A 12,637-nucleotide genomic window follows, 5' to 3' on the forward strand; every position below is an offset into this window, starting at 1 on the left:
CTCACTGTCCCCTCACACAGCACTGTCCCCTCACACAGCACTGTCCCTCCCCTCACTGTCCCCTCACACAGCACTGTCCCCTCACAGCACTGTCCTCTCACACAGCACTGTCCCTCCCCTCACTGTCCCCCTCACACAGCACTGTCGCCCCCCGGGCGCTGTCCCTCCCCTGCGCACCCACAGCTCCCAGCGCGGCCGTACCTGTGCCGGGGGCGGCAGCAGCAGGAGCAGCGGCAGGAGCAGCAGCAGGAGCAGCGGCCGGAGCCCGCGGAGCCCCCGCGGTGGCGGCGCGGCGGGGCCGCCCATGTCCCGGCCAGGCCGGGCCGCGCTGTCGCCGTGAGTCAGCGGGGCCGGGGCGGGTCCCGGACGCGGCTTCCGCCCCCCCCCCGCGCTCCGCACACGCTCCGGGGCACCCCGGGCCCCCTTCCCGGTTCCCCCCGCGGTTCCCGATCGTTGTCAGGCGCAGGAGGAGCCGCCCCCTCGTTCAGCGCACACCCCCCGCATCCCTCCCCCGGCGGCGGTCACCGCTCCCATCCCGCCCGCCCGGACACCGAGCCGGGAAAAATTCCTCTCCCCGGTAACGGGAGGCAGCCCCGGCAGCCCTGCCCGGCGGTACCGGCACAGGACTGGCCGCCGCCGCGCCCCCGGCCCCGCACACTCAGACCCGCTTCACCCATCCCCAGCCCCCGGTGCCGGGAGCTCTGCCCGAGGGACAGCGGGGCAGCGCTGGGACACCCCCCGTGAACTCAGTATTGAACCCTGGACACTAAACCGAGCGGGACGTGCCCCCTGGCACGTTGGGAGAACGACAGAGCAGGTTTGGGGATTTATTTCTGTGATCCCTCTCTTGATCTGTCAGCGCTGGGGGTTTTTCGGGTGGGGGGAGAGGAGGTGCCTAAAGCCGGAGGCGAAGCCGAGCAGCGCCCATTCAGCGACAGAGGTGCGGCTGCAGAAAGCCCAGCACAGGGGCTGCCCCAGAGCACCTCTGGGGGCTGTTAAACGGGACTGTGACACCGCAACCGGGGCTGGGCCAGCCCAGCAGGACCAGGACAATTTTGGTGTAAAAGGAAATTAAAGTCTGGCTTTGGGCAGGGGGTGGAGAGGGACCATCCTGTAACTCACAGCCCATGTGTGTGTGGTGGCACAGGGCAGCAGCACCTAAATCCCCACTCTGGGTGACTGGCACCCGCAGCTCCAATGTGACACCTGGCATTGGATCCCCTGAATTTCTGCCTGTGTCCATCTTCCTGCAAAGAAACTCACTACAAACCCTTTGCTTGCAGCAGTTCATGCAGGAGGAAGCAGCTCAGTACATAGAGAATACTGAATCACTCAAACAAAAAAATACTTAATTATCAAACTTTAATTCATAAGACTAATCTTACAGAATAAAACACCAGGATAACCAGTCAAGGTTACACTTAAAAAATCCAGCAGTGCAAATCTAAGACTAAATATTTGTCATCTCCCCCCTCCCCCCAAAATAGGCAATAGATTATTTAAAAATACCATAATACATGGTACTCACATATTCCATTTAAAATAAATCTGCAGTGGACACAAATATCTAAGACTTTTTTTAATATAAAACCAAAGAATGAATTGCTTTGAGTATGAATAAGACAGAGTGAACTTCCATGAGCCACAAAGGCGAATCCTTGGCTAGAAGGTAAAATGGCCATATTTCATACAAGACTTATTACGGCTCTCCTGGTCCCCTCCTCCCCCCCAGTGACGAGGACATTAATTAACAAAACAAGATGCCAACAGCCTCATCCTAACAGGTGGGGAGAGGCTGGAGTACAGAACTGAGAGTGAAAACAGCTCCACTGGAAAAACCAAGTTACAGACGAAGAGAAGTAAGCAAAGGAAGGAAAGTCTGGAAACAAGCCCTGTGGTGTGGGCACAGCAAGGACGGGTGCAGGGAGTGCTGTGCCCGTGCCAGCGGCACTGGTGGGGTCAGGGACCATGGCTGTCGGGCAAGGGGTGCAGAGTGGACCCCAACGTGGTACCTGGGCAGTGGCACAGCAGGGAATTGGCCCTTTAGAGCACGGAGGAGCAGCACACACCGGCTGGCAGACACAGGCTGTGTGTGTCACGGGCACAGCACTGGGGTGCTAACAGTTTCTCATCTCATTTGAGTCCAGATCACTCTCTCCCATCACCAAAACATCCTGACTGTAGTTACACCTTCCTCATCAGTGTCATTAACGGAAATTAACCATTGACTTTAAACTTGGTATGAAACCGTGTACACAAGCTCTTCATGCAAAACGCAGTCTCTGTTCAAATGAACCAGCCAGGCTAAGCAACACACTCCTGCACTCCCAACACAATACTGATCCCAAGACTGCTTACACTTGGGATGCAGAAATGGAAACGGAATACTGAACTTGAGACAAGGAGAGGAAGAGAAACCCACAGTACTGGGCACAGAGAAGGGAAAGGGATGGCACACAGGTGAGCTGTGATGCTCAATGTCACAGAACAGGGTAGGAAGCTTGGGGACTGACATGGGAGGGATCCCCACAGATGGCAGAGGGGACTGCCCAGGCACTGGGAGCCACCAGCAAACACCAGCTGTGTCCTAAGAAACCCACATTTGCCCCTTGGATGCTTTAATCTGCAATTAGCAAACCTAGAAAGCACTTAGTGTAACCTCATACGGAGTTGCACCCCAGGATGCTCCCAGGGAATCACACCTACACACAGCAGGAACCAGTTGCTATCGAAAGCACCTTGTTAAATTGTAATTTAACCAAAACGCACTTTTGTGCAGCTGTTACCATTACCTTCCTACAGAAGATTACAGATCTAAGAACCATCTTTACCACCAACTCCAAATACTGAGTGTACTCGCACTTTACTCACAAGCTGCGTCTCACTGAGGACCAACCACCAAACTCCTTGCCAGGACCGTTGGTTACGCTGAGTCTGCCCTGGGATGGTCACAGTGACCAGAGACTAAAATCCAAAGCCAAGACAGGCTGGCAACAGCTGTGAGGCAACTGTGGCACTATCCCACTAAAGAGAGGGTGTTTCTTAATGTCAGTAACTGCCTTGGAAAAATTGGTGTAAGCCAGAACACACAAAGCTCCACATCATTCCCAAAGAGAAAGGATCTTAAATATGGTGCTGCTAAGTTCAGCTGGAATATTAATTCCAAAGAACTCACATGAAGCCTGGGATATTGAGTCAACAAACACCAACTAAAGCATTTTATAAGTCACTTTCCTGTGTTTTAATTCAAACTTTGCACACAGAACAAAAAAGTGAAACCATTTCATTTTTCCAATCAAATCCAACCTGAAAGGAAGCACCTAAACAGGATCACATTTTCTTAGTTTATAGTATTTTCTTCGTGTTTAAAACTGCTCTGTATGTGACCAAGGGGTTTGTGTTCAGTTTCTTTTGAGCTGCTGGGTTGTGCCTGGCCCAGGACGAAGAGTAACTGTGCCCCTGGGCAGGGAGCAGCAGGAATGTGACAAGCTGCCCTGTGCCCCGGTGCCTCAGCAGCAGGGCAGTACCTGCCCCCCTCGGCACTCGCCCCACAGTTACTCACCCGGTCACTGCGTCCTGCACAGGAGCTGGGGAGGAGCTGAACTCGGGCACGTGCCCTCTCCAGGAGCAGGGGGACGAAGGGACAGGAAAGGAAATGGAACATGAACAGATGCCCAGACAAGTCCGAGCAAGTCAAGGAGCAAGTGGGAGCTGATCATCACCCAGCCAGGAAGGTGGTAAGTGCCAAGGTGACCTCAGGTGACAGAAAGAGCCAGTGTTACCCTTTTTCTTTATTCTGCAGCACCCACACTTTCCACTGGGTAACAAATTGTAAATTTAAGCCTTAACACCAGGACTGGCAACCAGAAAAATCACACGTGTGTGGCTGCGTCTCTTCCACAGCGTTGTCACCAGTTAACTCAGGACAGCTCCCTCTGCCCTCGCCGCTCCATGAACAGCCCACGGCTCCTCTGCCCCGAGCCCCTCGTGTCAGGACACACTGCTGCTGGCTTGGACACAGAAAGGAAATACCTCAAGCTACAAGAGTAACAAGCACATCACTAGTTTCTACATAGGATATGAAATACCTTTAAAATCCATATTGCATGGCTCTTCTAACAGAAAATACAACCCAAAAGCTATCAAGAGGCTACAGGGAAATACGTGACCTTAACACCTACCAGAAAGCCAATGCTTTTCCCAGTCTCCCGAGTAAAATAAAAATAAAATAAATACTCATTTGGGAATTTGCACCTGCTGAGTTTCAGCTGGGTTTTTTCAAGGAGAGGGAAAAGTGCACATGGAGTATATTAAACTCAGCTGTTCCTAAAAGGCTGTTCCTCCATGAGTTGGAGCTACTGGCATGGAGCAGCCATGTGCCATGTCAGTGCCCCAGCACTAACACAGAGTAGGGATGTGTGAGCTGCTCCAGTCTGGCTGCACAATGGCACCTGCTACGGGCATGCACCTGTCCAGGGCTGAGGGCTCTGTCCACAACACCTGAGAGGAATGGCACGTGGATGGCTGGGATGGCACGCCGAGCCCGGCACGTTAGTTCAGACAGGATGAGGTGTGAGAGTCTCCTGTGAACTGCAGTAAGAGAAAAGCTGGAAGGTGATTTACATTTCAAAACATCGGTTGCTGGATAGATAATCTAAATTTGGTACAATTCAATGAATTCAAAAATCATAAATTTTCAAATCCAGGTCACAAAAGACTGCTGCAGTTATTAAGGATCCAAAACAGCATCTGAGCTTCTCTCTTCCCTGCTCCTCCCACCTCAAACAGGGCAGGAAGGACTCCGTGGTCCCCTCCCTTTGGGAGGTCGGTGTCACTGTGTCACCCCACTCACGCCAGACAGTGTTACGGTGTTTCCATCCATGTCACTGTGTCCCCCTGCTCACACCAGGCAGCACAGAGGTGTTTCCAGTCCAACGGGTCAGTGTCAATGCAGCAGCTGCAAAATGACTCTGGACTGCAACATGCAAGAAAATGCTCCCCAGCTGTAGCAGCCCAGGGCAGGAGGTGAACCACTGACCGGGCACGAGAGGGGACAGCAGGCAGCACCTGCCACAAAACATCCCCAGGGAATTCATCTGCTCCAGACAGGCTACAGAGACCAACCCAGAGATGTCAGTGTCGGGAAAAGGCAAGGAAAAGTCCCAAACAAGCATCTTTGGGTTAAAACAAAGAATTAGTTCTGCTACCAAAGAGTGGAAGCTGCCCTGGAGGGGCGGTGGGATATGGCTTCACCCAACAGCGACGCTGCACACGGCTACAGTTTGTTCTTAAAAAGCTGCTCCTGAAATCCTCAGTCACAGCCAAGTAACTAAATTAAGTCTAATGTTGATAACTGAAAGATTATGAAAATATTTGTTTTTGTTCAAACCATGTAAAAAATCCTCAATAATACATTGTAATCTTCTCTTTTTAAAACTAAACTGGAAGATCAACTCTCAGCATATTTAAGTGTATTACACACAATATTTTGTGAATTAAGATTTATTGATTTCCATTGTATTTGCTTTAAATATGGTTGAAGCTGACTGCAGAAAAGGGATGGTGAAATCTTTAAGTTAAAAGTAAACTAATGGTGAAAGAACATCACCTCTGGCTTCCATCCGTGCCTCGTTTAGCATGTTTTATCAATAAGTTCCAGGACTGTCACATCCAGGGATGTTGGAGGCCTCTCCCAGCAGTGTCCTTAGCTTTGTGTCATTTTCCTGTGCCAGAGGTGAGCGTGCTTTCAAAAATACTGCCACTTCCCAAGCACCGTGTCTTTGATTGCATCGACATACTGAGTGGGGACCCAATAGACCCAGTAGTAAGATGCTTCTGTTGGGCCCAGCTGAAATGCCTGCAATTAAAAATGACAACATTTACACATGGGAACAAACTGCTGGCCCAGGGGACAGGCACAGCTCATCCACTGCCAAACCAGCCCAGTCTGTCCCACACTACAGCTCTTGGGTGGGCAATTAAAGGAGCAGTCCAGAAAAACAAGAGCTGCACAGCACCAATAAAACAATGACCTCTTCCCTTTCACAACATCACAGCAGCAACCAAAACTCACGGCCAGTTTCAAGAACATGAGGAAACTATTCTGGAACACAATCTGAAGCATAACTCAGAGTCTCTAAAGAGATGACAGAGCTGAGAAGCCAAAACAGGAACTAAACAAGACAATGACTGTGTTTTTATAGTCATAACATTTCATAGGATTTTATATTTAGACATAATGTCCTATACTCAACTTCTCTCCTAGGCCCAGGAGAGGAGCACCACAGCGTGCCAGAACCTCTGTCCTTGCTGTGGGATAAATTTATTGCAACATGTGCTGAAGAGGACATTTTCTCCCATGGGTGAACAAAAATTAAGTATTTGGACAGAGACTACAGCACTACCCTTCTGCAGGTAATGATCCTAAGGTAAAATATTTTTTTTCTCCCCCTAAAGGAGGAAACAGACTTCTTACAGAAAAGAAACGTACTTTAACAGTAAAAGTTAGTTACTGTACTTTGAAAAAAACCATAGATTGAAAGAAACAGAAAAAAATTCAGTACATTAGCACAGTTCTCTTCTGAAATGTTTCTTTGCTAGATCCAATGCCAGTTGTTCAAAAAATTACAGTTGTGAAAAAATATTGCAGCATCAAGTCCCTTTTTCTTTAAATCTGCAGCAAGGCCTGTTGTTTATATAAAAACCACAAACACCAGAAATCAAATCAGGTATTGAAAAATATCACTAAGAAATCATGAGCTATGTGTGAGTATTTTTACTGGTTTAACACTGTCACAGTCAGAAGATACAAAATAATGCTTAAACGCTTCATGTTCGTGTGAAACCAGCCCAGACTTCCAAACAGCAGCAGATACTCAATATGGACTCAAAATATTGACACTGTGACAGCAATTCACATCCCCATCCCCATGAGGCTGGAACCACCATACACTTCCAACCTGCTCCACTCTACAGCCTCCCTGGTGTGTTCTGCATGAAGGAGTTAGATGGATATAATAAAAGTAGAGCTGTTACTCACCATCATGTGATAATCCTCATGGCCTTCAATAGGTTCACTCACCACATTTTTAATGGACCCCATGGGTAATTTTTCTGTTCTCTCTACATTAAAATTGATCAGAGTATTATTTCTGATGTGTGGGGAAGCAATACTTCATATCACTTTCATGTATCACCTCCCTTGATGCCAAAGGCCCCTCAGGTCAGCAGTCTCCTCTCAGGTGAGTTTGGGTACCTGCTGCCCAGGACCTGGCAGCACCAACCCCCCCAGCTGGCACCCCAACAACGTGAGAGAACCCAAAACACAGTTCCTCTGCACCACAACTTCACTCTGCAACACAACTTCAGTGTTCCTGATTTGGGCCTAGGCTGAGTGGTGGGAAAACCCTGGCTTTATTTAATGTTTTCCCATAAGGAACAAATCCCCTTGGAACAGCAGAATAGCTCATCCCAGTGGAATCTAGTCTGGGTCTGAGAATGTTCAGAACCAACTACCAAGGATTATATTGAACTCTACAGATAAACAGCAGGGCTGAAAGCTGGTGAAGAAAGGCTGACCTAACTCTGAAAGCCTAGGCCTGGCTTTCCCCTGAGGCAGTGTTCAGAGAAGCACAGGCAAAGGGATGTAAAAGAGCAAATAGGGACAGAAACAAATAGAAATAAAACCGAAAAAGGCTACAATTATACGGCAGAATAACATCAGCCAGCCACAGGCACCAACAAGAGCAACTAAGTACATGGTCCAGGGCAGAGTTTTCCTGTCAGCTCTGTCCTCACTTCTCTCTGAACACTTAATTTCAAGATCCTGCCTTTCAGTTCCAGTGTTCAGCATCAGCCTAAAATTATCTACTTAGATACAAGACAGAGAACACCTAAAACACTCTACAAAGGACAAACCAAACTCTGAGTTCCTGAGATAGACCTAACTGATTTGTGTAATCAATAAAAAAGCACCTACTCAGAAGAGGCACGTAGGGAGATAAACTCAGTGATGTAAGGACAGACACTCTGCCTCAGTGCTGTAACTGAGCCTACTCAGACTCATGAGTTCGTTCATGAGGTAAAAACTCACTTTGCCCTCGTTCAGGATCCCCCAAATCAATTCCTGCTCAGAGTATCCCAACAACAGACAAAATCCACATTATCAATGCCTCTGCAGAACTGACCAGAGCCACGGGGCAAACTTTGTGCTACAGACACCCGCACAAACACCTGTGAGGCCCAGGGAGGCTGCAGGGGGAAGAACCAGCTCCAACTTTCCAACACCAGCAAGTGAGGAGCTGTGTGGACACCCCGGTGGGTTTCCTTCAGCCTGTACCTGCTGGCCTCTGCCATGCATCTCTCAGAGCAGGAAGGAGGTTTTCCCCAAACCAGCCAGCAATTACAGCCATTCCCTAGAGGAAGCAATCTGCTGCTAATTTGGGGAAGTAGGGAAACAGGTTACAGGAAAGATGGATGACTACAAGAAGAATCAAATTTCAAAGCTTAAGGAACACTAATCTAGAATGCCACAGAAACGCTACACTTGAAACTCATCTGGAAGGTGAAGGAAGACATTAATCACCTAAACACTAAGAATGGATTTAGAACACAGGATCAGTAACAGAAACATCTGCCTCCCCAACCTAGAGAGCAAAAAACACACCCCAATACCTCATTCCATCACTTTGCCCAGGAGAGAAAATGACTGCAACTGAGACCAAGAGAGGTTTTAGAGCCAGAAAGATCTTCACAGTCAAGTCTGTCCTACAAAGGAAAGGTCAAAAACTTCCAGGATTTCTGCTTACTTTGGAAATACTGTACCAGCTGGAGGTAATATTACCATCCAATTAGGCTACTTTGCTGGGACAGTGAGCAAGCACTTTTATTCCTCTTGCTCATCACTATAAATTGGCCATCCTGGTCAAACTGAAAGAGCACAGCTTCCTTGAGAGGCAGGGGGTATCCCAGTGTCCCATTTAGCCCCAGGTGGCAACTAAAGACCATGCAGCCACTCACTCCCCCTGCCCTGCTGGGATGGGGAGGAGAACTGGGGAAAAAAGTAAAAAAACTCACGAGTTTAGGTAAGAATAGTTTAATAATTGAAACAAAGTAAAAAATACTTCTACTAATGATCATAATAATGGCAATAAAATAAAGAAAAATGAAACCCAAGAGAAACCAGTGATGTTCAGCATAGCAGCTCCCCATCCACTGACCAATGCCCAGCCTGTCCCTCAGCAGTGACCAGCCCCTCACAGCCAACTCCCCCCAGTTCATACTGGACACGATGCTCTGTGGTCTGGGATATTCCTCTGGCCAGCTGCCCTGGCCCTGCTCCCTCCCAGCTCCTTGGACAGAGCCTGAGACACCAAACAGTCCTTGACTGAGGGTAAACACTGTGCAGCAACAACCAAAACATCAGTTCTTATCAGCATTATTCCCATCCTGAATCCAAGCCAGCTACTGGGAAGAAAACCCACTATATCCCAGCCCAAACCAGGACAGAGACATCCTCAGCAAGGCACGTTATTCCTACGTCAATCCCAGCTCTTCCCAGCACCACTCCTGACTGCAAACTGACCCCTCTGCACAGCACCACAGTTGTGCCTCACTGGGACAAGACACCTGAGCAATTCTGCCTGGAAGGACAGAGAGTGCCACAGATGCCAGCACTCCTGGTTTTAACCCCAGTTCTGAGATTCCCTTCTGAGTCTTGGCCAAGCCACTGAGCCTCTGTGTGCTCTTGGCATCAAGACCATGTTTATGGAGTACTTTTGAGACATGCCAGAAATGCCAAATATCATCATTTACATTTGGAGCCAGGAATAGCACATTGGACCATTAGTCTGCTGGCACCACTGAACTCCAGTTTTTCAGGAACAGAAATGGAATATCAAGTACTACTCAATGATCTGGGAGAACGGGATGTCAGAAGAGGAATCAAAGTTTCATTTTGAAGCGCTGCAATACCACCATCATTCCCTAACACGATTTAGTCACAGGAGAGGCTTTTCTAGGTCACACAGTTCAGTCACAGCCCAATTACCAATTGTTCACCCCCAAGGTTGAGAGGTGCTCACCTTTTGTACCAATCCACAGCTGGTCTTGCTCGAGTTTAAAGGTCAATCTGACTTTCCCCCCTGACTTGTTGTACATGCCGGACAGCGGCACCGTTGGCAGGCGCTCCTGCAAAGGGACACAGCAGTCATGCTGAGGGACTGGCACAGACAAGCTACATTCTCTCAATGTTTTAAGCATAAGGACCATCCATCTTTCCAGCTTTCTGCTAAGACAGCAAAAAACCAATTCAACCGGCAGAGAAAGGTCTCAAACCACAAAAAAGTCTCTTGTCTCACTCTGAGCGTCTCAAGCCCATATTCACGCACCTGCACACCTTTGACAGAAGGCATCACATCATCAGGTTTTCCTTTATCCAATACTTTTCTGTGTTGCTACAATATAAAAACAGAAATTAAATTCACAGAAACACAACAGAGCTTTGTGATGTACTTGCAGCTGCTCCTCTGACCACATCCTGACAGCACCAAGAGACAGCTGAGGGCTGTCCACAGGCATCCATCGCATGGGCAACAGTTATTTTCAAGCTTAACTGAGCACTTTCTAAGACAGTCTTAAAGAAATTACAAAAATGAAAAGAGCCCCCACATAATGCCAACGGTAACAACTGTTCTAGAACAGAACAGACACATAAATATATCTCTATAAAAAATGCAGGAATCCTGAGTCCCACTCTCACCTCGTACACGCCAAACCACAGAGCTGGCATTTGGCATTTTGATAGTTTTAACAGGCAAGTGCTACATCCAGTGAATGGCAGAAACCCTCCACGTCTGCCAGTGCAACCCAGCACCAAACTAGAATGGATTAGAGCAACATAACTAATAAATACAGAGCCCCAGCTTGTACCTGGCTGGGTCCCTTTAAGCAACAATGGGACTCAGATGATAAATGATGATAAACCACAGAACACCAACAGCATGTTTCGTAGAGACTGCAGTTCAAGGGTGCACTACTTAATTTTAACCAAATTTGTTCTGAGGAAGCTACAAGGCTGGTAATACCTTGAGCTGGAAATCCTTTACTAGCCCTACCACCAAACCAGCCTACTGAGCTGTGCTCCGAGATAGGAAAGGAGAATTCAGCATCCACACCCCCTTCAGTGCTGGGACAGCTGCAGGAACTGCTCTCTTGGTGTTCACCTTAAGTGGTTTCTGGAGATCAAATTCTTTTATGCCAATAAAAATTAGTTAGATTTTAGACTGAATTAATCTGGACTGTGTTTGCACTAACAACCATCAAATGTTTCTGTTATTTGCCATTTTTTGTCTGAAATGTTGGGCTGTGGCTGGCACCATGAGCAGTGTCTTGCAAAGCCCCAGTCCCCGCTGGGCTAAACACTTCCCTGCTGCTGAACTCCCCTGCCCAGAGCCCTTCCAGCACTGAGCTGTCAGAAATGAACCCCCAGCGTGCTCTGAGGAGGAACAGGACCCAGAGCTGCCTGCAGAAAAAACACATAAATCCTACAGCTCTCCCACATCAGCAATTATTGAGACATTAATACTAACCTTTTGTCTGCAAAGTGGCTCCTTTTTGTTTTCCTCAGCTTTGACCTCCTGTTGAGCAGCTTCTTTGGGTGTATTTACTGCTAACACATCGTTGATAGTGGAGCCCACAACCATTATTTTCGCTCCGTTCGTTACTTTGATTTCCCGCAACGTTTTCTCCTCTGGCAGAAGTCCCTTGAACATAACTTTCTGCATGGCCGGCGGGAGGCCTAGAGATAAGCACAGCGATTAGGAGCCCGCGGCGGCAGGGGAGGCGCGGGGGAGGCGGCAGCGGCCCCAACACACCTGTGAGCGAGTGGATCTTCTGCTTCAGCTCGGCCCCCGTGCTGTCCAGGCAGAACTTCACGTCGTACTTGTTCTTGTTCCAGATCACCTTCAGCTCCACCAGCTCCCTGCCGCTCTCCGCGTCCCCGCCGTTGCTGACAGACGCCTGCAGGGGCTCCCGGCGCTCCTCGCCCTCCGGAGACCTCCCCGCCGCCGGCGAGCCGCCCCCTCCGCCGCAGCCCAGCGGCAGCTGCTGCGCCTCCGCCTCCATGCCCGGCTCCTCGGCACCTGCGGGGAGCGCACAGGAAGAGCCCGGCCCGGGGACGGTGCCCGGCCCGGCCGTGCTCCAGCCCCGGAGCGCTGCCTGCAGCGTGTCCGGGGCCGCCCCATCCCATCCCATCCCGGCCCGGCCCGGCCCGGCCCGGCCCGCCGCACCCGCACCGGCACCGCGAGCACCAGACACCTCGGACACTCAGCACCACGGGCACCCGGCACCGCGGGCACCCGGCACCGCCGGCTCCGGGCACCGCCGGCTCCGGGCACCAGCCCCGCACCGACACTGTCGGCTCCCGACACCGTCGGCCCCCGGCCCCAGCCCCGCTCCGGGCCCCGCGGACTCCCGGCCCCGCGCGTACCATCGGCGGCGGCAGCGGCGGCGGCGGCCATGATGATTGTGTACAATCTCCGCGGGGCACGCCGGGAAACGCCGCCGCCGCGCCTGGGCCGCGCCGGCTCCCGTAGCCGCCCCCGCCCGCCCCTCAGCGCAGGGGCGGTGCGGGCCCCGC

General features: G+C 50.2%; 2 protein-coding genes across 4 annotated transcripts in view; both read right to left on the reverse strand.

Moving 5' to 3' along the window:
• The window catches only part of ERN2 (endoplasmic reticulum to nucleus signaling 2), a 10,929-nt gene extending 10,615 nt beyond the window's left edge, over positions 1–314 (reverse strand). For all 3 annotated transcript variants that reach the window (XR_003531713.1, XM_027667952.1, XM_027667951.1), the window contains exon 1: positions 202–314. Coding sequence is in view for 2 of the 3 variants with exons in the window: in XM_027667952.1 (XP_027523753.1) it covers positions 202–306 (105 nt within the window). In the remaining variant the exon portion in view is untranslated. The remainder of the gene's footprint in view (positions 1–201) is intronic.
• Positions 315–5,486: 5,172 nt separating this feature from the next.
• Positions 5,487–12,533, reverse strand: UBFD1 (ubiquitin family domain containing 1). The gene is made up of 7 exons (XM_027667953.1): positions 12,488–12,533; positions 11,874–12,140; positions 11,589–11,797; positions 10,389–10,454; positions 10,083–10,188; positions 7,040–7,122; positions 5,487–5,857 (listed from the first exon to the last, which is right to left on the reverse strand). The coding sequence occupies exons 1-7, from the start codon at positions 12,516–12,518 to the stop codon at positions 5,747–5,749; spliced, it is 873 nt and encodes a 290-aa protein (XP_027523754.1). The 5' UTR covers positions 12,519–12,533; the 3' UTR covers positions 5,487–5,746.
• Positions 12,534–12,637: the final 104 nt, after the last annotated feature.

The sequence above is a fragment of the Corapipo altera genome, unplaced genomic scaffold, assembly GCF_003945725.1.
Source record: "Corapipo altera isolate COAL_440 unplaced genomic scaffold, ASM394572v1 104b, whole genome shotgun sequence".
NCBI classification, from domain to species: Eukaryota; Metazoa; Chordata; class Aves; order Passeriformes; family Pipridae; genus Corapipo; species Corapipo altera.

Excerpts from the sequence above, each read along its gene's own strand:
- UBFD1 (XM_027667953.1), bottom strand. The coding sequence starts at position 12,518 with ATGGCCGCCGCCGCCGCTGCCGCCGCCGATG. Across the intron at positions 12,141-12,487 it reads CGCCGCTGCCGCCGCCGATG|GTGCCGAGGAGCCGGGCATG; the intron begins GTACGCGCGGGG and ends CGCTCCCCGCAG. Across the intron at positions 10,455-11,588 it reads AGCCACTTTGCAGACAAAAG|CAACACAGAAAAGTATTGGA; the intron begins GTTAGTATTAAT and ends TTTATATTGTAG.